Source organism: Podarcis muralis, chromosome 2 (genome assembly GCF_964188315.1).
Source record: "Podarcis muralis chromosome 2, rPodMur119.hap1.1, whole genome shotgun sequence".
In the NCBI taxonomy this organism is placed as follows: Eukaryota; Metazoa; Chordata; class Lepidosauria; order Squamata; family Lacertidae; genus Podarcis; species Podarcis muralis.
This window is the reverse complement of record NC_135656.1, coordinates 9407597-9431726: the sequence shown is the minus strand read 5'-3', so window position 1 is coordinate 9431726 and position 24130 is coordinate 9407597. Positions and strand designations below refer to the sequence as shown.

The 24130-nt window shown below is 43.5% G+C and overlaps 1 protein-coding gene across 3 annotated transcripts in view; it reads left to right on the top strand.

The window, feature by feature from the left end:
• The window catches only part of ATF7 (activating transcription factor 7), a 102108-nt gene that overhangs the window by 20839 nt on the left and 57139 nt on the right, over positions 1 to 24130 (top strand). For 2 of the 3 annotated variants that reach the window (XM_028721571.2, XM_077923851.1), the window contains exon 2: positions 5311 to 5375. In XM_028721571.2, the coding sequence (XP_028577404.1) occupies positions 5328 to 5375 (48 nt within the window). In that variant the 5' untranslated portion in view covers positions 5311 to 5327. The remainder of the gene's footprint in view (positions 1 to 5310; positions 5376 to 24130) is intronic. The other variant, XM_028721572.2, reaches the window with a different exon arrangement.

Here is a 24130-nt window from a genome sequence, read left to right as displayed (position 1 = left end):
GGTGCAGGAGCAAAGACATTATATTCCCAAGTATCTAGTCATAGTCTTGTCCTGTCTGTTACTAAAATTAGACTTCATTGAAGCAATTATCAGATTAAATTTGATATAATCTGACGGCATGCTCAAATGAGCGCATACAGGTCATGTTTCATAAGTTTAACATGTGAAACTTCTAACATGGTGAGAGAGGAGTGGTGTGTGTGTGTGTGTGTGTGTGTGTGAACTTAAGTTGACCGCTTTGCCAAAAATCCAACAGCCAATAGAAGAGTTCTTTTGAGGAAGCAGAATGAAATGTGGATAGTTTCTTCTGCCTCAAGGATGCAGGCCTTAACATTGTTGGGTCATGTGGTTCCAGTACTTTCATTCATACCAGAGCCATGTGTGATGGTCTTGGGGAAGAAGAAGAGAGTTTGGATTTGATATCCCGCTTTATCACTACCCGAAGGAGTCTCAAAGCGGCTAACATTCTCCTTTCCCTTCCCCACAACAAACACTCTGTAAGGTGAGTGGGGCTGAGAGACTTCAGAGAAGTGTGACTAGCCCAAGGTCACCCAGCAGCTGCATGTGGAGGAGCGGAGACGCAAACCCGGTTCCCCAGATTACGAGTCTGCCGCTCTTAACCACTACACCACACTGGCTCTCCTAAAATAGAGTATGGATGTAATCAGATGCTCGTCCCTCCATAAGAGGAAGCAGCTTTGTGTGTTACAAAGTAAGGTAAAGGTAAAGGGACCCCTGACCATTAGGTCCAGTCGTGACCGACTCTGGGGTTGCGGCGCTCATCTTGCTTTATTGGCCGAGGGAGCTGGCGTACAGCTTCCGGGTCATGTGGCCAACATGACTAAGCTGCTTCTGGCAAACCAGAGCAGCGCACGGAAATGCCGTTTATCTTCCTGTCAGAGCAGTACCTATTTATCTACTTGCACTTTGACATGCTTTCGAACTGCTAGGTTGGCAGGAGCAGGGACTGAGCAACAGGAGCTCACCCCGTCGTGGGGATTCAAACCACCGATCTTCTGATCGGCAAGTCCTAGGCTCTGTGGTTTAACCCAGTGTTTCCCAACCGTTGTTCCGCGGCACACGAGTGTGCCGTGAGACGTTGCCTCGTGTGCCGCGAGATGCCTGGAGGGAGGCGGGCGAGTCGGGCGGCGAGAGGCGGGGCGGCGGCGGCGAGGAGAGGCCGCGCCTCCTGCTGTTGCCTGGCGCTCCTCCTCGCAGCCGGAAGCGCTGCCTGGGCGCCTCCGCGCGACTCTGCCTCGCTGGGTTTGGTCTCCCAGCAGAGACGGGTCACACGCGCCCCTCCCTCCCTCCCTCAGCCTGCGCGGAGGGAAAGCCAGAGAGAGGCATCGCTCCTGCGCGGCGGGAGAGGGAGCAGCCGGAGCGATGCCCCAAACGAACGCATGGGACCGGAGGGGAAATCCTCTCCGAGGCGGATTGAGCGCAGCTGAGAGAAGCCTTTCCCTTTCGAGGAGCTGCCGTGTCCCCTGGAAACCCCCTTCCCAGCTCTGCCTCAGCCGCCGCCGCCTCAGTTGCCGCCGTCCCTCAGTCCCTCGCTCTGCTGCCTCCTCCCACCCCCAAAGCTTGGAGGTTCCCCAGCAAGGGGGAGGGAAAAAACTTTCACTTTTGTGCGTCCCTCCCGGCGTGACGCTGCGCGCTGACGTCACGGGGCGGGGCTTTAATGGTGGTGTGCCGCGAGATTTTTTTTCAGTAAACAGGTGTGCCGTTGCCCAAAAACATTTGGGAAACACTGGTTTAACCCACAGCGCCACCAAATGCTGCTTGGTAACTCCTGCAGGAAGTTTGCCACATTGGGATGTGCACAAAATGTAAGGAGAGCCTTGAAGGATTGGGTCAAAGGCCCATGCGGTCCAGCATCCTGCTTTCACAGTGGCCACCCAGATGCCTACGGAAAGCTGACAAGCAGCACATGAGTGCAACAGCACTCTACCCACCTGTGATTCCCAGGAACTGGTACAGTCATACCTCGGGTTGAAGTTGCTTCAGGTTGAGCGTTTTCGGGTTGTGCTCTGCGACGACCCGGAAATAACGGAACGCATTAGTTCCGAGTTTCGCCGCTCGTGCATGCATATACACTCAAAATTATGGCATGCGCAGAAGCAGCAAATCGTGATCCGCACAGACGTGGGTTGCGTTCGCATCCAGAGGTACCACTGTATTTAGAGGCATCCTGCCTCCAGCACTGAAGGGACTACATGACTAGAAGCCACTGATTGTCTCATCTGCCTGGAATGTATCTAAACCCCTTTTTGAAGCAATCTTAAGTTTGCAAGATGCATGCATCACTGCTACTCAGGCTCCTATAAGCCTCCCTTTTCAGCCACTACCAGATATATATGCTGTAAGCTAAATGCACTAGTGACTGCATGTTTTCAGGGCAGCACATACTGTGTGATGTTTCGAAACCACTCTTGAGTTTATTCTTTTTTACACAGGGGCATGTGTTGTCATGTAAAACCTTTGAAAATCCAGGTGCCCTCAGGGCTTGCAAAACAAGGGGAATATAATAGACATTTTTTGAAAAACACATTGGGCAACTTGAACAATCCCACAGCCCTTCTTAAACCCTGTGACTTATGAACATTGGCTCTGCACTGGCCTCCGAAGAGTTATACCTAAAGAGTTATACCTTTGATAAACACTTCCTTCATACTGCTGAACGTACTAAGTTCAGGTTAAGGTTAGGTTTAAAATTAAGGGGATAGGGTCATTCTACGCTTTCAGTAGCAGAAGCATGCTGCTAATGAGATTGTGTGTGCTTTGCTTGCCAGAGTAGGAGAACTCTTATTTTATAAAATAAATAATTAAACTAGCATAGTTTATGGGAGGGCCTTCTTGGTAGTGGTGCCTGTCCTGTGGAACACCCTCCCATCAGATGTCAAGGAAATATACAACCATCTGACTTTTAGAAGACATCTGAAGGCAGCCCTGCTTAGGGAAGATTTTTATGTTTGATGTTTTGTCGTGGTTTTAATATTCTGTTGGGAGCCATCCAGAGTGGCTGGCAAAACCCAGACAGATGGGCGGAGTATAAATAATGAATTATTATTATTATTATTATTATTATTATTATTATTATTATTATTAATTATTCAGTCATTACATTGCAAATCCCAGTTTGCTGTGATGTTCAACTGTTAACTGTGGTTTTGAATAATCCTCCTACCCAGAATTGTAAATCATGGTTTGATCCTTATTTGGAGGGATTGCTCAAACCACAGTTTACCAGTTCAGAAGTTGCAGGGAACTGTAATTTAGAGGAAACCAGGAAGTCGTCTATAAAGGCGCATCTAATCCACCTTGCAACTAACTGGATGCACATTGGCAGTCTAGCCTTGGAATTTGCATATAATAATACCGTAATTTAGTGTGCGGCTTCCATATGCAAAGCAGACTTAGGAGAACTTGTGTTTCTGAATACATTTTTATTCCACAATGGCTGCAATTATGCCTCAGTGGCTAATATTTGTCAGCTTCTGACAGCCTGCTAGCTCCTCAACTTGCGTTTGGAGATGATTGGAAGAAATGTAAACAGCTGCAGTATGTCAGAGTAGCAAATTCCCCAAAGGGATAAAGTTTGCTTTATTACGGCTTTTTAAATCCTGCTATTAAAAAACAATGGGGGATGGAACCATAATTTCTAGAATTTACATGATAAGGTTTTTTTTATTTACTCTTTCTTTTTTATTAATAAGAATCGCTCCACTTACAGCATAACAGGACGGATGCTTTGTTATCCTCAGCTATTGTCGGTGACAAACTACTCTTGCCATCAGTCTTGTAGTTTATCCACCAGGGAGCCAGATTATGGCCTTGTAAAATGGAGTGCCGTTCCTAAAATCCCTTAATTAATTACAATTTCTTGCTCTCTCCCACTGAATATATTGTATGTGCATCAAGAGGCCTTGGATTTATCTCCTTGCTACTTATTTGCACATGTCTGTTTGTAGAGCATCTTAAGAAAAGTGCACCTCTTTTTGTGGTACATCAAGAATAGGGGAATCAAGAATAAGGATGATCAAAAAGTGTATGGCATTAAAAAAAACCCTCTTCATCCAGCAAATCAGAATTAGGGGCTGGGACCTGCAAAACAAACATGGAGGGGATGAAATGGAAGAGTGATTAGACTGTTCTTGGCTTCCACACCTTTTCTGTTGCCTGGACCATTGACTCTTTCTGTGACTGCTAAATGACATCCCCCCTTCCCAAATGGGATGGATGCCTGGATTTCTTTGATCAGTTGGCTAATGGAATATCCGTGTGTGTGTGAATAGCGCTTATTTGAGGGATAAAGTCCATTCATGAAATGTATCCAAATGGTCTGGTCTAAGTGTGTTGTGGGACTTTTGCCTGGTCCATTGGCATTCAGGTGGTGGCTGGAGGCAACTCTTGCACTCGTGACTTGTATCACCCTCATGACTTGCCCCGAAGCATCTCACGAGGAAAGGCTACTTTGTGCATTTCCGTGCATGTGCTAGAGTGGCATAAGAAAACATTTAAAGGTAAAGGGACCCCTGATCATTAGGTCCAGTTGCGGACGACTCTGGGGTTGCGGCACTCATCTCGCTTTATTGGCCGAGGGAGCCGGCGTACAGCTTCTGGGTCATGTGGCCAGCATGACTAAGCTGCTTCTGGCGAACCAGAGCAGCGCACTGAAACACCGTTTTACCTTCCCGCTGGAGTGGTACCTATTTATCTACTTGCACTTTGACATGCTTTCAAACTGCTAGGTTGGCAGGAGCAGGGACTGAGCAACGGGAGCTCACCCCGTCGCGGGGATTCAAACCGCCGACCTTCTGATCGGCAAGTCCTAGGCTCTGTGGTTTAACCCACAGCGCCACCCGCATCCCTATAAGAAAACATTTAGGGTGTGGTAATTTTGTGTGAATCCTGTGTTGGCATATATTTGAGCTAGATCTCTCCAGGAAAAACTTGGAGAAAAACTCTACTCTCCCATTGCCACCTCCCATCCTTTTTGTTTGGCAGAATGGAGTTATGCTTGCAGGACCTGTTTGTATGACTTTAACTCAGGGTGCAATCTAGGAACTGTTTCTTTGTAGTCACCCCTGCTTGCCGACAATAGAATGGACAGCAGCCCTGGGAATTTTCTTGGTGTTCCCTGCTCCTTAAAGCAATGGTCCATCTTGTATTACCACCCCCCCCCCTTTATTATTACTGCAGATGAACTGTATTCCTGAAAAGTGTGACATAATTGGTGGTATTCACTTTATTAAATTATTTTTCTCTCTCCTCTTTCCCACCCCTTCCTTTTTTTGTGTGTGTCTTGTGTAGCTCAGCTGTGAAAAAATATGGGAGACGACAGGCCATTTGTGTGCAATGCCCCGGGCTGCGGACAGGTACGTTTACAGTATACTTTATTACGAGTGTATCGTTGTGAATCAAAGTGGCTGTTTTATCACTAAGGCAAAGAGTTTAAAGCCAGTGTTTTACGTGATCACTGGAGGTAATCAGATCGGAGGATTTGCAGTGCGTAAATCCAAGTTACGACCAAGTGCAAGGGCTCCAAAGTAATGAAATTTGCCTGGCTTTTGTGCCGTATTGGTGTTCTTTTGGTATACCAACCAACATCCCCAATAATATCCATGGAGCCTGGAAAGGGAAAACCCTATTCTGATCTCCAGTTAATGTTCTCTTCTTTTGTCAAACAAGCCTGAAAAAGAAAACACACAATCTAATTTGTTAGCTACTTTAGGATATTTTTGAAAAGCAGCTTATAATGTATCTGTTTATTAAATGTATGTGTTGGATTGGGCTACTAGCATGGTAGCAAAACAGATTATGCTGGTTTGACACATATTAGAAGTCTTCATGCAGTATACATGTATGTAATAAAATGTGTAGCAGCTTTAACATGGTATACTTTACCTGCGACCGATGAAAGCAATTGGCGGAAAATTGAAGCACCCCAATGACTCACTCATTCCAAATCTGCATTAATACACTTCCTCTTCCTTTTAACAAAACAAAAATGCCCAATTCCCCCTTTTTCTTTTCCTCTCTGTAAAGTCATATTCACTGACCATTTTCGTTCTGCAAAACATTCCAGCCAGTCATGAGTACAGAAGCATTCTGCAAAAGCATCCGGCTCCCAGGGTTGCCAGGATTCTGTTCTCCACACTGGTGCCACAGAGAAGGCTGCACCAATGTGGCACATTTCAGCATTTTCATGAACTGGTCACCCTGTAATCTATATTTGCTATATTACACTTTGAAGTGCTGGGTCGGTCTTTTCTTTGGTCCAAGGGGCACATTCACTGTTGGCTAAACCTGCAAAGGCCTCGTGCCAGCAGTAAGCATGGCTGAAATGGGCATTGGCAACCCAAACTCGCTCACTCTGTCCTGCACACAGTCTCCCTACCTCATTAGTGGCGAGAGTGCGATAGGTTATTAAGGAGAGCCTTTTGAAGTTGTTATTTCTCTGATGTATTCAAGGAGAGCAGAACTACTCAGTGGGGGCCACATGCTAGAGAGGCAAAAGTGGGGGGGCAGAGCAATGGGCGTGACTTGTCTTTAAAAGGGAAGTTACATTCCAGCCATGCCTAAGCTGAAGGCTTTTACGCATAACTGTCCTCCATCCAGGTAAGCAAGCAGCATTATCACAGCTCAAGGACACACTCCAGCCTAAGAAACTCAGTGACTGGAAGTTTACTAAGACTTAACTAATACAGCAAACAGTTTAGCACTGTGGCTTGATGGAGTAGCCTCTTTCTCTTGCAAGGTTTTGCAGGTGCATTTCTAGCAAGTTTATTATATATGTTCAGTAGAGCATAATCTCAGGATTGTGGGTTTGAGCCCCACAATGGACACAAGATTCATGCATTTCACGACCCTCGTGGTCCCTTCAACTGTGATTCTGTGAGTGGTAGCAGAGATGTTGTTGTTGTTTAGTCGTTTAGTCGTGTCCGACTCTTCGTGACCCCATGGACCAGAGCACCCCAGGCACCTCTGTCCTCCACTACCTCCCGCAGTTTGGTCAAACTCATGCTGGTAACCTCGAAAACACTATCCAACCATCTCGTCCTCTGTCGCCCCCTTCTCCTTGTGCCCTCCATCTTTCCCAGCATCAGTGTCTTCTCCAGGGAGTCTTCTCTTCTCATGAGGTGGCCAAAGTACTGGAGCCTCAGCTTCACGATCTGTCCTTCCAGTGAGCACTCAGGGCTGATTTCCTTAAGAATGGATGCGTTTGATCTTCTTGCAGTCCATGGGACTCTCAAGAGTCTTCTCCAGCACCATAATTCAAAAGCATCAATTCTTCGGCGATCAGCCTTCTTTATGGTCCAGCTCTCACTTCCATACATCATTACTGGGAAAACCATGGCTTTAACTATACGGACCTTTGTTGTCAAGGTGACGTCTCTACTTCTCAAGATGCTGTCTAGGCCTGTCATTGCCCTTCTCCCAAGAAGCAGGCGTCTTTTAATTTCATGGCTGCTGTCACCATCTGCAGTGATCATGGAGCCCAAGAAAGTAAAATCTCTCACTGCCTCCATTTCTTCCCCTTCTATTTGCAGAGATATAGATCTGTAAATATATAGGGGGGAAATACTATACGCATGTCAAGACCATGCAGTTGTCTGTATGTCTGAGAGATGTGACCAGTCAGTGCTCACTACTGTCATCCACCGCAAGTTCCTTGTACATGCCAACATCATTTTTTCCCTTTTAATCTGATGTGGGGATCTTCTTCAATGAGCTTTCTATCAGCCTTCAGAATGGTGTGCTCAAAGGTGGGTTTATCTGCCTACGTTTAGAGAAACCGTGTCTTCAATTTGCCCCTTTTCTTTTCCTTCTGCCTTCCATTCAAAAGGGGGGGGGGAGAAAATCCTACTCATACAATTAATGCATCCCCTTTTATTTTCTCCAATTGGGAACTAATTTATTTTGCATAATATGATGCATATGGGATGGGGCCCAGGAATGTACATAATACTTTGAAAGATGGAATGGTTTCATCACATCCATTAATATGCTTTTTATGTAGTCTGAGAGGAACAGAATGTCTTATGCTGCCACTTCAGCTTATAATGTGTCATAATGAAATGAAATCTTGGTTTGTAGTTTGTGGATGCTAAAAAGTACATCCTCCTATATACTTAGTGGTTCTCACGTAAAACCAGGCTGCTGGATCAGGCCAGTGACCCATCCAATCCAGCAGCCTGTTCTTAACGTGGTCAACCAAATGCCTGTGAGAAACCCACAAGAAGGATTTTGAGCAGAGGAGCCCTCTTATGGTTTCCAGTAACTGGCATTCAAAAGCATTACGGCCTTCAACTCTTAGTTGTCTCTGCCTGTCTCCTATTAGGGATGGGTAGATCAGTCTGTTCCCAGTGCCTATCAATTTCATGTGTTAATGTCATTTATGTCGGCTTCGGCCCAGTATACCTGAAGGAGCACCTCCACCCTCATCATTCATCCCGGACACTGAGGTCCAGCTCCGAGGGCCTTCTGGTGGTTCCCTCCCTGCAAGAAGTGAGGTTACAGGGAACCAGGCAGAGGGCCTTCTCTGTAGTGGCGCCCGCCCTGTGGAATGCCCTCCCATAAGATGTCAGGGAAATAAACAACTATCTGACTTTTAGAAGACATCGGAAGGCAGCCCTGTTTAGGGAAGTTTTTAAAGTTTGATGTTTTATCATGTTTTTAATATTCTGTTGGGAGCCACCCAGAGTGGCTGGGGAGGCCCGGCCAGATGGGTGGGGTATAAGTTGTTGTTGTTGTTGTTGTTATTATTATTACTATTACTATTACTATTATTACTATTATTACTATTATTATTACATAACTTCATAAATCCCTGTTTCCATGTTAATCTGATTTTTTAAAACACATGTATGAAAAATTTCTATTTATGAACATATCTAAATACGTATATTCTCTCCGAGTACACATTTCTAAATATACTTTACCCTAAAATACAACAATTCTTTGATAAAAATACAGTTTTTATACATTTTTGTATAAGTAGATAATAGTATCACAAAACTTGAAGGGCTGCTAAATCCACAAAATAATTGGATCAAATCCAGCATAGCACCAAGGCAGTCATTCCACCAGCTCAAGGATTTCTGCTTGTTCAATGGAATCTTCTTCACCTCTCTATACCCCAAGCTGTCCTAGGAGTTCCCCCAACCCTCTGGTGCAGATTTGGGGAGGGCACAGGGTGGCGTGGGGGGTGGAGACCCATTACTCAAGAGCAGACCCTTACATTGATGGGACTTGTTAGTAGAATACTGCCCAATATGTTATTGGGGGTACATATTGGATCAATATGCTGAAAAAATGTGAACCAAACAAAATTCTCCGCCATCCCTTCTCTTTACTGGAGTGTTTGGTGGGGTCAGGGAAGAGCAGGAACAAGTAAGAGCAAGTGAAATAAATTTGAAATACAAGCTGAAAAGTATTGCTGCGAAGCCTTTCCACTTCTGTCTTGAAAGCACGTTAACAATATGAAATGTTCATTCATTATTGCAGCATTTGTGGCACCAATTAACTTGATTCCCAATTTCTTCCATTCTATTGTTTTTTTTGGAAAGTGCTGTTGTGATGAAGGGACGGTGACCTAAAACTGATTTTGATGAGCTTGCTATCCCCTCCACCCTATAATCCAAGCTACTGGGCTTTTAATGGGCCTGTAAACATGTTTTTGGTTGCTAGGTCTTTAATGGCTGTTATTTTTGGATTCTGTACATGATCACTTCCCAGCAGTAAGCTTGAAGTGACACAGCTGAGTTCTAAATGTGCTGCATATACTTCTTTTAAAAAGATTCAGCTGAAGGTCGTTTATCTAGTTTCTTTTCTAAGAGGACAGGTGACAATCTTTCCATTCCAGCTCCTGCCCTAAAGTGGTTGCTTGACAAGAATGTGTCTCTTAGAGGGAGTGGAGGCAGGGGGATCGAAAACTTCCTGTGCCTGAGACTGTATACAGTTCTAAGTCACATTAACTTCAACTTTTTTAGGGTATGCATCTAGCCCTCATGGTTGCAAAGAAAAACATATCAAATGCTGCCCTCTGAACAGTTTTGAAACCTTTCCGTTTTCACCTAGAATGTACCATCTGAAATCCTTTGTAGATGGATATATTTTAATTTAAAGAAGGTGGTTTTTTTTAAACTTACTTCCAATTCCAGTTTGAAGCTCTCATAAGCCCTCCTATTTTGCCATCTAGTCAAATATTGGGGTGTATGGGGGAGTTAGGGGAGGGGTAGTACCTCTGGTGGAGGACACCTCATGCTCCTGGGATAGTTTGTCCACCTTTGGTCCCCACCCTGCACTCAGCAATCACCTGTAGCTCCTAGAAGCTGTCAGCATGGCTTTGGCTGACTGGCTAAGCCTGGTGAGGGTAGCCAATGGATCTCAAACCCTTGATGAGTTAGGGACTTCCCCTGCATGCAAAGACAGGCTCTGGCATATTAGGTGGACAAGACCAAAACTGAGTCCAGTGGTCAAGAAGGAGGTTTCTGCATACAGTGGTGCCTCGCAAGACGAAAAGAATCCGTTCTGCGAGTCTCTTCGTCTTGCGGTTTTTTCGTCTTGCGAAGCAAGCCCATTAGCGGATTAGCGCTATTAGCGGCTTAGCAGATCAGCTGATAAGCGGCTTAGCGGATCAGCTGTTAAGCGGCTTAGTGGATCAGCTGATAAGCGGCTTAGTGGCTTGGGGAAAAGGGGGGGGGGAACCCTGCAGAAACTTGCAAGACATTTTCGTCTTGCAAAGCAAGCCCATAGGAAATTCGTTTTGCGAATCACCTCCAAAACGGAAAACCCTTTCGTCTAGCGGGTTTTCCGTCTTGCGAGGCATTCGTCTTGCGGGGCACCACTGTATACTGTAGAGGGGAGTGAGGGGCAGAGGGTGTCATCAACCTGGGAAAGTAGCCTATCTAGGAGAAGGAAATCTCTGATCCTAAACCTCTGCGGCATTGCTAAAAGGCTAAGGAGTAAACCCTACATAAATCCAGATTGGATCCAGAGTTTTTCCAGCACCTACTGTTGGGTGTATGAACAGGCCTTATAAAGTCTTCAGGAAACCTAGTTTGAAAATGGGGTGTCGATGGCTGTAGTGGTAGTACCCATCCTGTTACTACTTGATTGCCCCTAGTCACTGACAACAAATGTCTAATATCTGCTGGAGTGGAGACAGAGTCTTTTTATTTTAATTCTTCCTCCAAAGTGCTTCAGGGGTTGTGGTTGTGATCCATATCTTTTATGCTTTTAATAATCTTCTGAGGTAAATTAGGCTGGGAGATAACGGTTAGCCCAAGATCACCCAGTAAGCTCTGTGGTTGAACAGTGGCTTAATCTCAGTTCTCCTCTGTTTAATTCCAGCACTTACCACTACATCACATTGGCACACAGACTATGCTCTCAAAACGAGTTGTTTAAATGTAGTTGAAGAGAAACAAGTCTAAGGCTTTTGTCCTTTGGTTTGCGGTTTGTTTGTTTTTCAGGCGCTACCTAAGCACTTCATGTGTAGGATAGTATAATCACATTCACCGTATTTTTTGCTCTATAAGACTCACTTTTTCCCTCCTAAAAATTAAGGGGAAATGTGTGTGCGTCTTATGGAGCGAATGAAGGCTGCGCAGCTATCACAGAAGCCAGAACAGCAAGAGGGATTGCTGCTTTCACTGTGCAGTGATCCCTCTTGCTATTCTGGCTTTTGAGATTCAGAATATTTTTTTCCTTGTTTTCCTCCTCCAAAAACTAGGTGCGTCTTGTGGTCTGGTGCGTCTTATAGAGCGAAAAATACGGTAATCACTGCCCATTGGCAGTTCCTGCCCTGAGACAAGATATCCACAGCCTAAAGTCACTTTGATAGGTGTTTGGCCAGCCTTGCCTTGGAAACCTCCAAGGAAATCTATTCCATAGTCTTATCTCTGGAAGGTTCTTGGCTGTTTTGGACTGGTAGTTTGAAAGCTATTGTTTAAATTAAACCTGTTGCCCTATAATTTTAAACCCAGAGTTGCAATTTCTGGAGTAAGAATATTGTAGAATACTTTATATTTACATAACATGTATTTGAGAGTTAGGGAGGTGTTTTCGTTTTGGGGAAATCAGTGGTCTGTTGGCCTTTCCTGCTCTTAGTTGCCATAATATACAAACTCGGATGAGTTTCTGAACATCAGGTTTTCTGCTTATTGATATACTGATATTCAAGAGAAACAGATACAATCAAATTGTACCCAAATAGCTATATTGAGGGCTTAAATGCCTTTTCCCCAGGCTATTTATTTCTGTATATTCACAGTAATATAGTAATCCAACCAAATGGATCAAGTTCCGTTATTTACATAAGTTTTACTTTTTCACACAAGACTAATAAAATTGCCCCTCTGTACAGACTGTAATAGCAAGCTTCATGTACATAATGTTTAAAGGGGAAAGTGTCAGTTTAACATAGACATTTTGGCAGTACTGTGATATCTATGCAGAGAAGAAAACTTGTTGTAAGAAGCAGCTCTGCGTTTTAGCCGAAAGTGTCAAGTGAAATAGATCCAAATAGTTGGCAGAGACACTGGGCATCCCCAATGGCTACTTAAAATAATCTTCTAAAGCTATTTAAAATACTCTGAGATAATAAAACACATCCTCAGTGGAGCTGAATGTGAGCAATAAACTTTAGCGATGTCATTAAAGCAGAAAGGTATTGACTTAAAAATGTATAATGATGCAACCTTCTCATTAGACCTACTGAAATACACTCTTGTATTAACTGTCTTAGAGACATAAAATTGCCGTCAGTAGAGAAAGGAGCTGATGGCCATTTCACACAATAAAATTGCCACATCAGGGATGCAGATGGAGTGGGATCAGTTTGTTTTTTGCTCACGGCGAAGCACCCCATGTTCAATTCACAGCTCAGCTCACCACCATCTGCTTGTAGATGCTTTTTGGATTAGTGTATTTTAGCGGCCGGCAAAATTAAATATAACTGGTCACATAGTAGGGTGCTTCTGCAACATCTGTGCCATCAATACAACCCTAAGCAGGGTACACACAACCCATATCCCTTGAATAGACAAGATACCCAAGATCTGCCACAGGACATACTGAGCATGTTGCAGTACCATAAAACTAAAAACAAATCACCCCTCCCTTTGGTAGCTTAAAAAAAAACCACACAGCTCAACTGAAAGGTGCAATTCACTCGTTGTCTGGCTGTCACAAAATATAGCAGCTCAATGTTGACGCTATGAATTCCCTTTCCACTCACTTTTTAAAATCCCAAACATATGAAATTTGTAGATGGTGTTATAAAGTATTTAAAATAGAAGGCTGTCATTAGTGTGCTTTATCCAGTACAACTGCCTTGTAGTATAGAATTTTTTTTATGAGTAGTGCAGTAACACTGGCTGTATTCTGGAAGGCAGAGAATTTAGACAGCTACCAAGGAAAAAAATTGGAACATTTCACTTTTTAATACTTACCACAAATCACCACTTAGAGTCTGATCGCATCACTACTTTTATACAAGCCATTTCCTCAAACAATTGTCTGCTTTTTAAACCCACCTCCCGGAGAATTTATTCCCCTTAAGCCTATGCTTCTAAGGGTGTCATCTGCAGAACATCCAAGAAATCAAAAGCTCAGAACCTGCACGAGGCCAGAAAATGACTCCCCCTCTTTGTGCTTTATTGTATCCTCTTATCTTGTCATATAATAGAAATAATGTTTATGGCACTGAAGCCTCAGCACCACTTGGCATTTAACCAACCTCCAAAAGTAGTTTATTGCTTTGTATACTCTGCCACTATAACCATTATCCCTTAAATCTCTATTGCTTTGTAATATACGAGCCAACAAATGGCTTCTGTGATTGGTTAAACATGGCACTGAAGCCAAGGTGTGTTTTATAGCTAGTATAATACAAACCAATATAGATTATTCCTGTTATACAAGCTCTTGTATTAGAAAGAGGGAGGGGGGAAGAGAGAAGGTGCCCTCTCTTTCTTTCAAGAAGATTTCCAGTGACAGGCTGCCCTTGCTTTCTTTGACTTTTTAGTGCCAAATCACGTGATTGTAGAAAAGATCTCATATAAGTACATTGATGCTTTTGAACACAAAACCTTGCATCCATTTTGAGAGTAGTTTCTTCCTTCCTCCACTTGGATAACTGGGTTGGTAGTTGGTTACTGAGAGTTGATCACATAGCCTAAATCCAAACTATTACACGATGAATGTCTCTCTGCTAGAAAAATAAATATGAAAGGGAAGCATCTCCCTTTAACTTTTAACTCCCTGAATTTTACTCTTGTGTTAGTTAGCTCTTTGCCAGAATCCCTCTCGTAAAGGTCCATACTTCCCTACATTTCCCCCATTCCTTTCGATTTGCTTTTAGACAACAGCATTGCCTGGACTTGTGAAATAACTGCAGGATATGTGGACCAGTTAGGCCAAACTACATACTTTCCCTTCATGTCCAATAACATTGGGAGGAGGGATTCTCCAGCTGGGTTCCGGAGATCTTAAGGATTTTGCAGGATTCTACCTTGCCCCCATACTTTTTAGCATCTACATGGAACTTCAGGGAAAGATCATCCAGAGATTTAGTGGGAAGTGTTGGCAGTACTTTTATAACACCCAGCTCTATTTAATTGGCTTAGGTGAAAATGAGAGAAAGTTCTGAGCCAGTGACTGCTGTTGGTAATGGGCCGGATGAGAGACCAAAAAAAGAAAGAAACATAATCCTGGCAATATGGAGGTGCTGTGAACAGGCAGTTTATCTCCTTTGGGAAATAGTGTTCCACTTCTTTTAGACAGGATTGCGCTCCCCGTCAAGAAAGCATAGGAAACCTCCACCCCATGGGCCAAATTCGTGACACATTTAAATGGTGCCAAATGCAAGCAGTGCTTGCAAAGGAACAATCAGCAGCACAGGCAGGGAGTTAGATCCAACTAATGTCATATGATGTCAGATAACTGGCAGGTGAGCAGACCTGCCCACCTGTCTAATATGGCCTAGAAAGAATTGGCCACAATTGAATCTGGCCCGCCAGCCAAAAGGAACTCTTCATCCCTTCCCTAAAGCATTAGGTTCACTGTCTGCGGGTTCCTCAAGTAGCATTTACAGCACGGAGTCCTTTTCCTCGGTTGGGGGCATTATCCATGTTCTGGTAATATCCAGGATTGACTACTGCAGTAGGTTTTATATATGAAGCTACCTTTTTGAAGACTGGCAGAAAGCTTCAGTTTGATCAGAATACAGCTTCCAGGCTACTAGCTGGGACCAAGCACTGGTCACATAATACCCTACGTAGAGAAGTGCAGTGATTGCCAATCTGTTTCCACACACAATTCCAAGTTCTAGTACTTTAAAATTGCCATAGCTTGAGGCATAGGCACTTGAAAAACTGCCTATTCCCACATCAACCTTCTTGTATGTTGAGATAATTGACCAGAGGCTGTCCCTGCCATCTGAGATGAGGCAGCTAATGACTGGTAAGAGAATATTTTCAGTATCCCATCTGGGGCATTCCTTTCTCAGAAAGACTCATCTGTTGCAAAACCAGAATCTGCAGCCGAGAACCAGCTGTGCAGAGACACCGTGAGGGCCGGTTCTGATAATTGCATTGCTCTCATTTTAATGGCTCCAATACAGGGTTGATGGAAAAATGGCCAAAGACATGTATCTTTGTCATGTCGGAATAATCAGTGTGGTCTAAATAGATTTGCTTTGGCCCATCACCAAGGCCCCTACATGCCAAATCTAGGCCAAAGCACAAGTGTCAAAGGAACATAAAGGGAGACACTGAATAGAAGTGTTTATGTACAAATGCTAGAAGCCTATGATCCAAGATGGGAGACCTGGAGTGCTTTGGCCTTAGAGGATAGCATTGATAGAGTGGTCATAATGGAAACCTGGTGGAATGGAGAGTACCAGTTGGGCATGATTATCTATATCCTAACCCTATAGAAAGGACAGGGAAGGACATACTGGAGGTGGTGTCACTCTGTATGTCAAAGAGGGCATCAGCTCCAGCAAGCTAGAAACCTTAAAAGGGCCAGAATCATCCACTAAATTGTTCATAGTGATACTGGGCCCTGAGAGTGATTGAGTCCTGGAGATGCGCTATTATTCCCCAGATCAATAAAGGAGACACAATAAAGACAAATAAAATTAGACATAGGGTGGAGAAAATGGGTAGAGAAAAGTTTTTCTCCATCTCTCACAACACTAGAATTCATGGACACCCAAAGAATCTGAATATTGGGAAGATTCAGGTCAGACAAAAGAAAGTACCTTTTCATGTAGTGCACAGTTAAGCTATGCAATTCTCCCACAGGAGCCAGTGACGACCATCGTTTTGGATGTCTTTAAAACAGAATTAGACAAATCCATGGAGGTAAAGGGGACATGGGTCGCGCTGTGGGTTAAAGCACAGAGCCTAGGACTAGCTGATCAGAAGGTCGGGGGTTCGAATCCCCGCGACGGGGTGAGCTCCCGTTGCTCGGTCCCTGCTCCTGCCAACCTAGCAGTTCAAAAGCGCGTCAAAGTGCAAGTAGATAAATGCCGGTAGGTACCGCTCCGGCGGGAAGGTAAACAGCGTTTCTGTGTGCTGCTCTGGTTTGCCAGAAGCGGCTTAGTCATACTGGCCACATGACACGGAAGCTGTACGCCGGCTCCCTCGGCCAATAAAGCGAGATGAGCGCCGCAACCCCAGAGTCGGCTACGACTGGACCTAACGGTCAGGGGTCCCTTTACCTTTTACCTATGGAGGTAAAGGCTATCAGTGGCTACTAGACATGATGGCTCTGCTCTTCCTCCATGTCAGAGGCAATAGGCTTCTGAACACCAGCTGCTGGAAAGTGCAGGAGGGCAGAGCGCTCTCGCACACTGGTCCTTCTTGCTGGAGTGCCATAGGCATCTGGTTGGCCATTGAGAACAGGATGCTGGACCAGGCGTGCGATTGGTCTGATCCAGTAGGCCCTATTTAGAATGTGGATTTTGTTGCACAATACACTTACTCTGGAACCATAGTAACAAAACTCGCTGGCTTAATGCCTAAGACTTCAAGCATCTTGCTAGTAAGGGTTATTACTCCATATTAGCAACAAAGAGGTGGGGTTTCTTTCCCCTTTTTGTATTTTGCTCAAAAAGGGATCGCTTTCTAACTGGGAGTGCTGAGCTAATTTTTAAATAATAAGTTTGAAAAGTCATCTGAAGCCAGTGAACATTTATTTTTTAACATGCCTATAACTTAAAAATGGCCAAACCAATTTAAACCAAATTGGATAATAAAGAAAAAGCTCCTGGGCTGAGCTCCTGTATGCCAAGTTCCAGCCTAGAATGAATTTTTATTACCAAATTATAAACCTCTTAAAAATGAGGGTCTAAAATGGAAATGTTGACAGACCTTTAACTACAAGAGCATTATAACGTGTTCTGTGCTCTAAAATATAATGAAAGGCTTAAATATTGTTTAATAGCAGCACTTCCAGTAACCTGAAAGCTTAATCATTCTTACTGTGAGGATTCATTGCAGACCTAAGAACCAGTTGAGCCCCACATGCTGTGCTGTATCAACACAAGCACTTGTCTGTCAAATGAAAATTACTCTGGACAGCTCTCCAGATCCTTTCCTCTTCTAAATAAGAGCCAGTCCATTTGATTACATTCTGCTTTGGAGGTGTCATGAAATGTAAACCTTTAGGCCATGATCTGGGGAGGTGGAGAGGAACTTGCACACTGCAGTGTTAAAAAACAGCTTGCTCATTGTTGCCTTTTGGAAAAGTTGGATGGCCACTATCACATCACCAAAAAAAAAAGGAAATGTATGACCAAAAAAAGAGGTTACAGATTTGCATATGCTGATATACAGAGAAATATATGCAGATTTAGAAATAACTTTCACACTTTAAATAGAAATACAGTGCTTCTCAACAGAGTGAGCAAACTATGACCAGAAGATTGGGTACCTGTTCAGTCTACTGTCCAGGTATTAACTGTTAATGGGGAGCTTCAAAACACTTTTCATTCTCCCTTCTTTATATTTAGATTACATTTTGACTGAATCATCCTTCAAATAGAGGATTGTCCTCTGTAGCGTACGGTACATGGCCACCTTTTCCATGTTGAGAGATGTACTCAAGCAATAGGTTTGATACACAATCTTAAACAATCAGCTTCAGTCCTCCAGTTTCCTCAAGGAGGCTGAAAATTCTACTGTGGTTCTTTGCAAAGTACTTGCATAAGTTCAATCTGTGAATCACTGCTCTACACAGAAGGCACTTCCATGTAGGATTCCCTGGTACAAAGGTTCTGGATGGCACACCTTTTTAAATTTTGTATCTTGGGCCTGTATCAGCAGGGCCCTTTTATTAATATAATTGTTGTTATTATTAATCTTAATTACCGTATTTTTCGCCCTATAGGACACACCTTTTCCCCTCCAAAAATGAAGGGGAAATGTGTGTGTGTCCTATGGGGCGAAAGCAGGCTTTCGCTGAAGCCTGGAGAGTGAGAGGGGTCGGTGCGCACCGACCCCTCTCGCTCTCCAGGCTTCAGGAAGCTATCCGCAAGCCTTGGGAGCCCGCGGGAGTTCCCGCCGGGCTCCCAAGGCTTGCAGACAGCAGCCTGCAGCCCAAAACCCAGGGAGCGCAGCGGAGCGCGCCCCGGGCTTCGGGCAGATATCTGCAAGCCTGGGGAGCCCACCGGGAGTTCCCGCCGGGCTCCCAAGGCTTGCGGATAGCAGCCTGTTCTGGGGGCTGGGGTCGGGGGAAGCTGGGCTTCCCCCGCCCCAGCCCCGTGCCTGGGGGGGGGGGATTTTTTTTTCTTTATCCCCCCCCAAAAAAACCCCCTAAGTGCACCCTATTGGCCGGTGCGCCCTATAGGGCGAAAAATACGGTAATTGCCCTTCACCCCCAAGGTCCTAGGACAGGTTACAATAATTAAAGCACAATATTAAAAACAGTTTAAAACAACTTCAATCATAGGAATAAGGTGGGTCCTAAAATAATACATTTTAAGTGCCATATGCAAGTGGTGCATCTTCAGCAACTGATATTCAGGATCATTAAGTTCAGTTACTAGGACTTGCTGAGAATTTGACGGGCAACTTGTGTTCACATCTAAATGTATTAATGGCTGGTGGTTTAATAAAATTGCCTCCCTTAGTAAAAAAAGGAGGCGTGCTTGCATGTCTTTTCTTTATAGACTCTTGAGTATCCTGGCAATAGTGATTTGAGCTGATGTGTGGTTTGTGGTTAGCTCTGAGGATTACTGCAATGGTACAGTTTTACTCTACTCCACAGGCTAGCGAGTAACTGACAATCTTACACAATGCACTTTCTCTTCAGTCCTACAAATGCATTTAGTCAAATAAAGGATGCCCTGCTTTTCTTTATCAAATAAATCCTCAAAAAAATTAAATCTATGAACCATAATATGCCAAATCAATGCTAGCTTTGCAAAAACAACAACAACAAACCAGTAGCTGCACTGGATCAAGCAATATCCCAAACTGTGAGCCTGATAACCCAAGGGGAGTGCAATCTTCTGAGAAGCAGCTGCATCCCTAAACCCATATCACACTGTTCCTCTGTATTAAGTTTCAATCAGTTTTCATGCAGACTTCTTTGAGAATAATGTCACAAAGCTGGGGTGGAGAATGAGATACTATTGTTTCGATGGCACAGTAACAATTTCGAGCTTCTGCCGATGGAAGTAACGGTCAGCCAGCTTAGTCAAGAATATTTGGGGATCCAAGGCATTAAAGATCTTGGAGGTGGTGGTGTGTCTGCCTGTGTTTACCTTGACAGCTGGGTGTCTTGACTCATCGGTTTGAGGTGGCTGTACTACTTGGTTTCAACCAAGGAAGCGTAGGGGGACAGGGAGATACCTCAATGATCATTTTCATGTTTCGAATTCTGTAGCTGACTGCTGTTCATCAAGCTGGAAGCCACAAAAAGGCCATGAAGTCAAATGTTTTGTATTTATGAGTGATTATCCCTGGCTTGGGGCAAATATTCAGTTGAAGGAGATCAAGCAGTGAGTGTTTGATTTGTATTGCTCCTTAGGCAAGGCACTGCCATCTGTGTGTTTAATCAAAACACCAAATTTAGCACTTCTGTCTCCACCCCCAATTTCAGAGTACTTTGGAATGTCTTCAATTTTCTGCATTCTAAATATATGTACAGTAAACCCGTAACATATATACATTTAACTCCTGCTCATTCAACCTGACACACTGGGGGGGGGGTGGACTTTGGCAATCCTTCCTGCCATTGAACCCAATGTGTTTTGATTATATGTGATTTTGGCTTTAGGTGCGATCCCTGAAACTTAAGTTGCAGGCTTACTGTATTTGTAATTCTGGGTTTGGTATGGAAACTGATGCACTATAAGCAGGGGTCATCAGTCTTCTGGGATGTACCTTTAAACCCATATAGAAATGTGAAACCCAGAAATCACTTTCTTCTTCATGCACATGCTTCTGAACATGTACCTGCACACACATCAGTCATATGAATTATTTAGTCCAATGTTTGAATTCCCTAAATCAACAAACCCCACCCACTAATCCCCTGCTCCAGTTTTGCTCAAATTATACCCCCCTCCCCGTAGACTAAGAGGACCAAAACAAAATACTGGCAGGTTGGGAACCCTCTGCATGTGTGCACACTTACACATGTAGTTTGAACACTAAATTCATCTTCTCTGGTAGTGATGCAAAATACTTCAGTCTCCAACCTGAAGCCATCAGAATTAGTCAGGCAATGAAGTGGCACATCACAGTAACAGATGTCGTACTATTTATAGATTAAGATTATCAAGGACAAATGGAAAGTGCCCAGCAATGCTAGGGAATTCTAAAACAAACAAGAAATAACCAGCAGAGTTTTGAAATAAGTGGTTAAAATCTTGAAAGGTTCAGCCCGCCCCTTTTGTTCAAAACAGCATCAGATTTTATGCAGTCATGGACAGAATCATCCTCCTTGATCTCAGGAACCATCATGCAAAATTTGATGAGGATATATTAAGACGAGTTCAAGTGCACAGAGAAAAAGACAAAACTATTTTCCAAAACATGTAGTGGATAGCAATTAACAGGACGTGCACTTTCTTGTTAATAGCATTTTGGTGCTTTGGTTTTGGTAACACTGTCAAAGACAACTTATTTGGGAGACAATAAGCAACCAGATCTGGCAGCCCGCAGCATTTGAACTCAAATAGAGTAATAAAGCTGAGGTTGGGAGACTGGCCCCAGGAAACTTGCCACGAACCTCAGTTTTCCAGCTCTAGCATAAGCTTAATGGTTGGACGTGCCTTGATTGTTTTTCAGGCTTCGTTCCATAGAAACCGCCAAAATGTAACTTGCAGGGGTTCCATCTTAGATATGCAGAAGTTTCTCAGCAGAGGTACATCTGCTGGGTACTATCAAAGGATAGTGCAGAAAGAGTCTGACAATTCTGCTGCTGTGTGCTGAGGAACACTTATTTAAATGACTTTTGAAACCTTGTAGGCTTGGAGATTGTCAGGAATAAAAGGTAAAGGTAAAGGTACCCCTGCCCGTACGGGCCAGTCTTGACAGACTCTAGGGTTGTGCGCCCATCTCACTATAGGCCGGGGGCCAGCGCTGTCCGAAGACACTTCCGGGTCACGTGGCCAGCGTGACAAGCTGCATCTGGCGAGCCAGCGCAGCACACGGAACGCCGTTTACCTTCCCGCCAGTAAGCGGTCCCTATTTATCTACTTGCACCTGGGGGTGCTTTCGAACTGCTAGGTTGGCAGGCGCTGGGACCGAGCAGCGGGAGCGCACCCCGCCGCGGGGATTCGAACCGCCGACCTTTCGATTGGCAAGCCCTAGGCGCTGAGGCTTTTACCCACAGCGCCACCCGCGTCCCGGTATTGTCAGGAATACTCAGATACTAAAAAGGTGTCATTCTGTTTCAATTGTAACTTCTGTTTGCAAATAACGTTATCCTCGTCCTCAAGAGGATAGCTTTTCAAAAAAATCTGTATAATCATATATTCCAATTTCCTTTAATTTCTTGAATACCCAATGCCTAATTCTTGCTGGTTCCAAACATGAGCTGCTGTTGCCTGCTTCAGTCAAGTTCCTGATAAAGAGTTCAGTCATTCTAGAACCACAATTTTAAAAAGGGAAGGAAATGCAGTTAATCAAAGCAGCCCCATTTTGAAGTAGAAGTCAATTTTGTAGCCACCTCTTCTACTGCCAATATGAATGATTAATAGCACATGAATTTAATTTTGTTGTTGCTAATAAAAGCACTTTGGATTCCTCTCTAGGTTATTGGTGCAGAGAATATTCTCAGAAATGTCTAAATGGGATGTAATCTCATTACCAGTTTTTTCACTGCCGAGGCAAGACTGTGAAGGTGACTGACGACTGCGACAATAGTGCAGTTTTTATTTTACGAAATAGCCATCCATTCTTGTGAACTGCCATTTTAAATCAATCCCATTTAACAACAGAACAGTGAGAACCTCTAGTTCTGTTGACGGATGCAAGCTGCTTTGAGAGCAGCGTAATTAGGTCTGTGTATTCAAAGAGTTCCAGGGATCTCCATTCTTGCTACCCTAAATAACATGCTGGCTTTGTACACTTACCATTTTCCAAACTGGAAACTGCAAATACTGGCTTTAAACTGAACCAATGAAAGGATGTAGAATGATATAACTATCTTATAAAAGTCTGATTGTTGCCTGTTAAAACAAGTATAATGGCACAGTGATGACATTTTCTGATGCATCTAACGTCCTAGTCCTAATGAGATGCATTGCACCTCTTTATGGATGCCAAAATACTAAAATAATAATACACTGTAAAATACTAAATTATCAACCCTTGTTTGCTAATATATTAGCCATTCAAACAACCTTTCTCCCTCCCTTCATTCCCAAAGGAAATGCTCGCCAGTCAATCTCCTATAAAAAAGCAGCTTTCGCCCCAACAGACTCTGAATAAATATTATCCAGATTAAGAACCTCTAACTCACAAAAGTTTTCAAATCTTAGTTTTTATTGAACATATTCCTGCAAAATCTTCCTGCAACCATTTATATCTTTTTCCTTTGTTGCATTCTGTGGTAGCAACATTTTTCAGTTGTGACCAACATTTTTCAGTTGTATTACATATTAAACTCAAGTTTCAATACAGCAGATTTCTTTCAAATAAGCTATTGAAAAATGAATAGAATCATAGAATTTTTTGCATATCTTGCACATGAACATGATTTGCATGCTTTATTCTGAATTTGCTTATGGTGAGTAGAATTAGGAGTCTTCCCTATTAGCAGGTCTCAAGCATTTTCTCCCTGTGGAGAACTTGAAAATTGGTGGAGGATATCTTGGTGGACCATATAATAAACTATTTTGTTCTATGAATCAACTCAAAACTCACATAACTCATGTTTTTAATATCCATAGCATTGCCTTTTCAATGTGATGGATGTGTTTGTGGATTAAATATGAAGAAAGATAACTTTCTTTTCTTCAGCACTGGCACCATCATTATCATCAATCCTGTGCCATATTATGAAAATCACAGGCCCTAGGCTAGGCCACCAAAAAGGGCCATTTTAACTTGTCAGTTTTTAGGGGAAAGTTTGTAGACTGCACAAGTGTCATGCTATGATTATTATTGGATTTGAGGCAGAGCCTTGTAAGCTTCTGTAATAATCTGGCCTTGGCAAATGGTCTTGGATCATCACAATCAGAAAAATAAACCAAATGCTGAGCCAAATACAGATATTATTGACCACTGCTTTTCTGTAGACCCCCTGAGTGGTACACAGACCATGGTTTAAGAATCTATATTTTGCTTTCAAGTGTCCGTGTAGTGGCAAGAAGAAGGAGGAAATTCGGAAGTGATGGAACATACTAGTGAATGGCTGAGTTATTTGTGACTCTAGACCATGAGTAAGGGGAACAGAATTATTCAGTGTACAGAAGCGTCAGCTTACACGGACATTCCTGGTTTTCATAAATGCGTCTCTGCATTCATAGGGACTACTTGCTTTTTGAAGACAATTAAGGTCGCCCTGTGGCCTGTCAAGTGGTTGACAATCCTTCTGTGTGTGAATGCATGTTCATATTTTTTTTAGTAGCACTCGTAAGAGCAGGTGACTTATCTAGCCC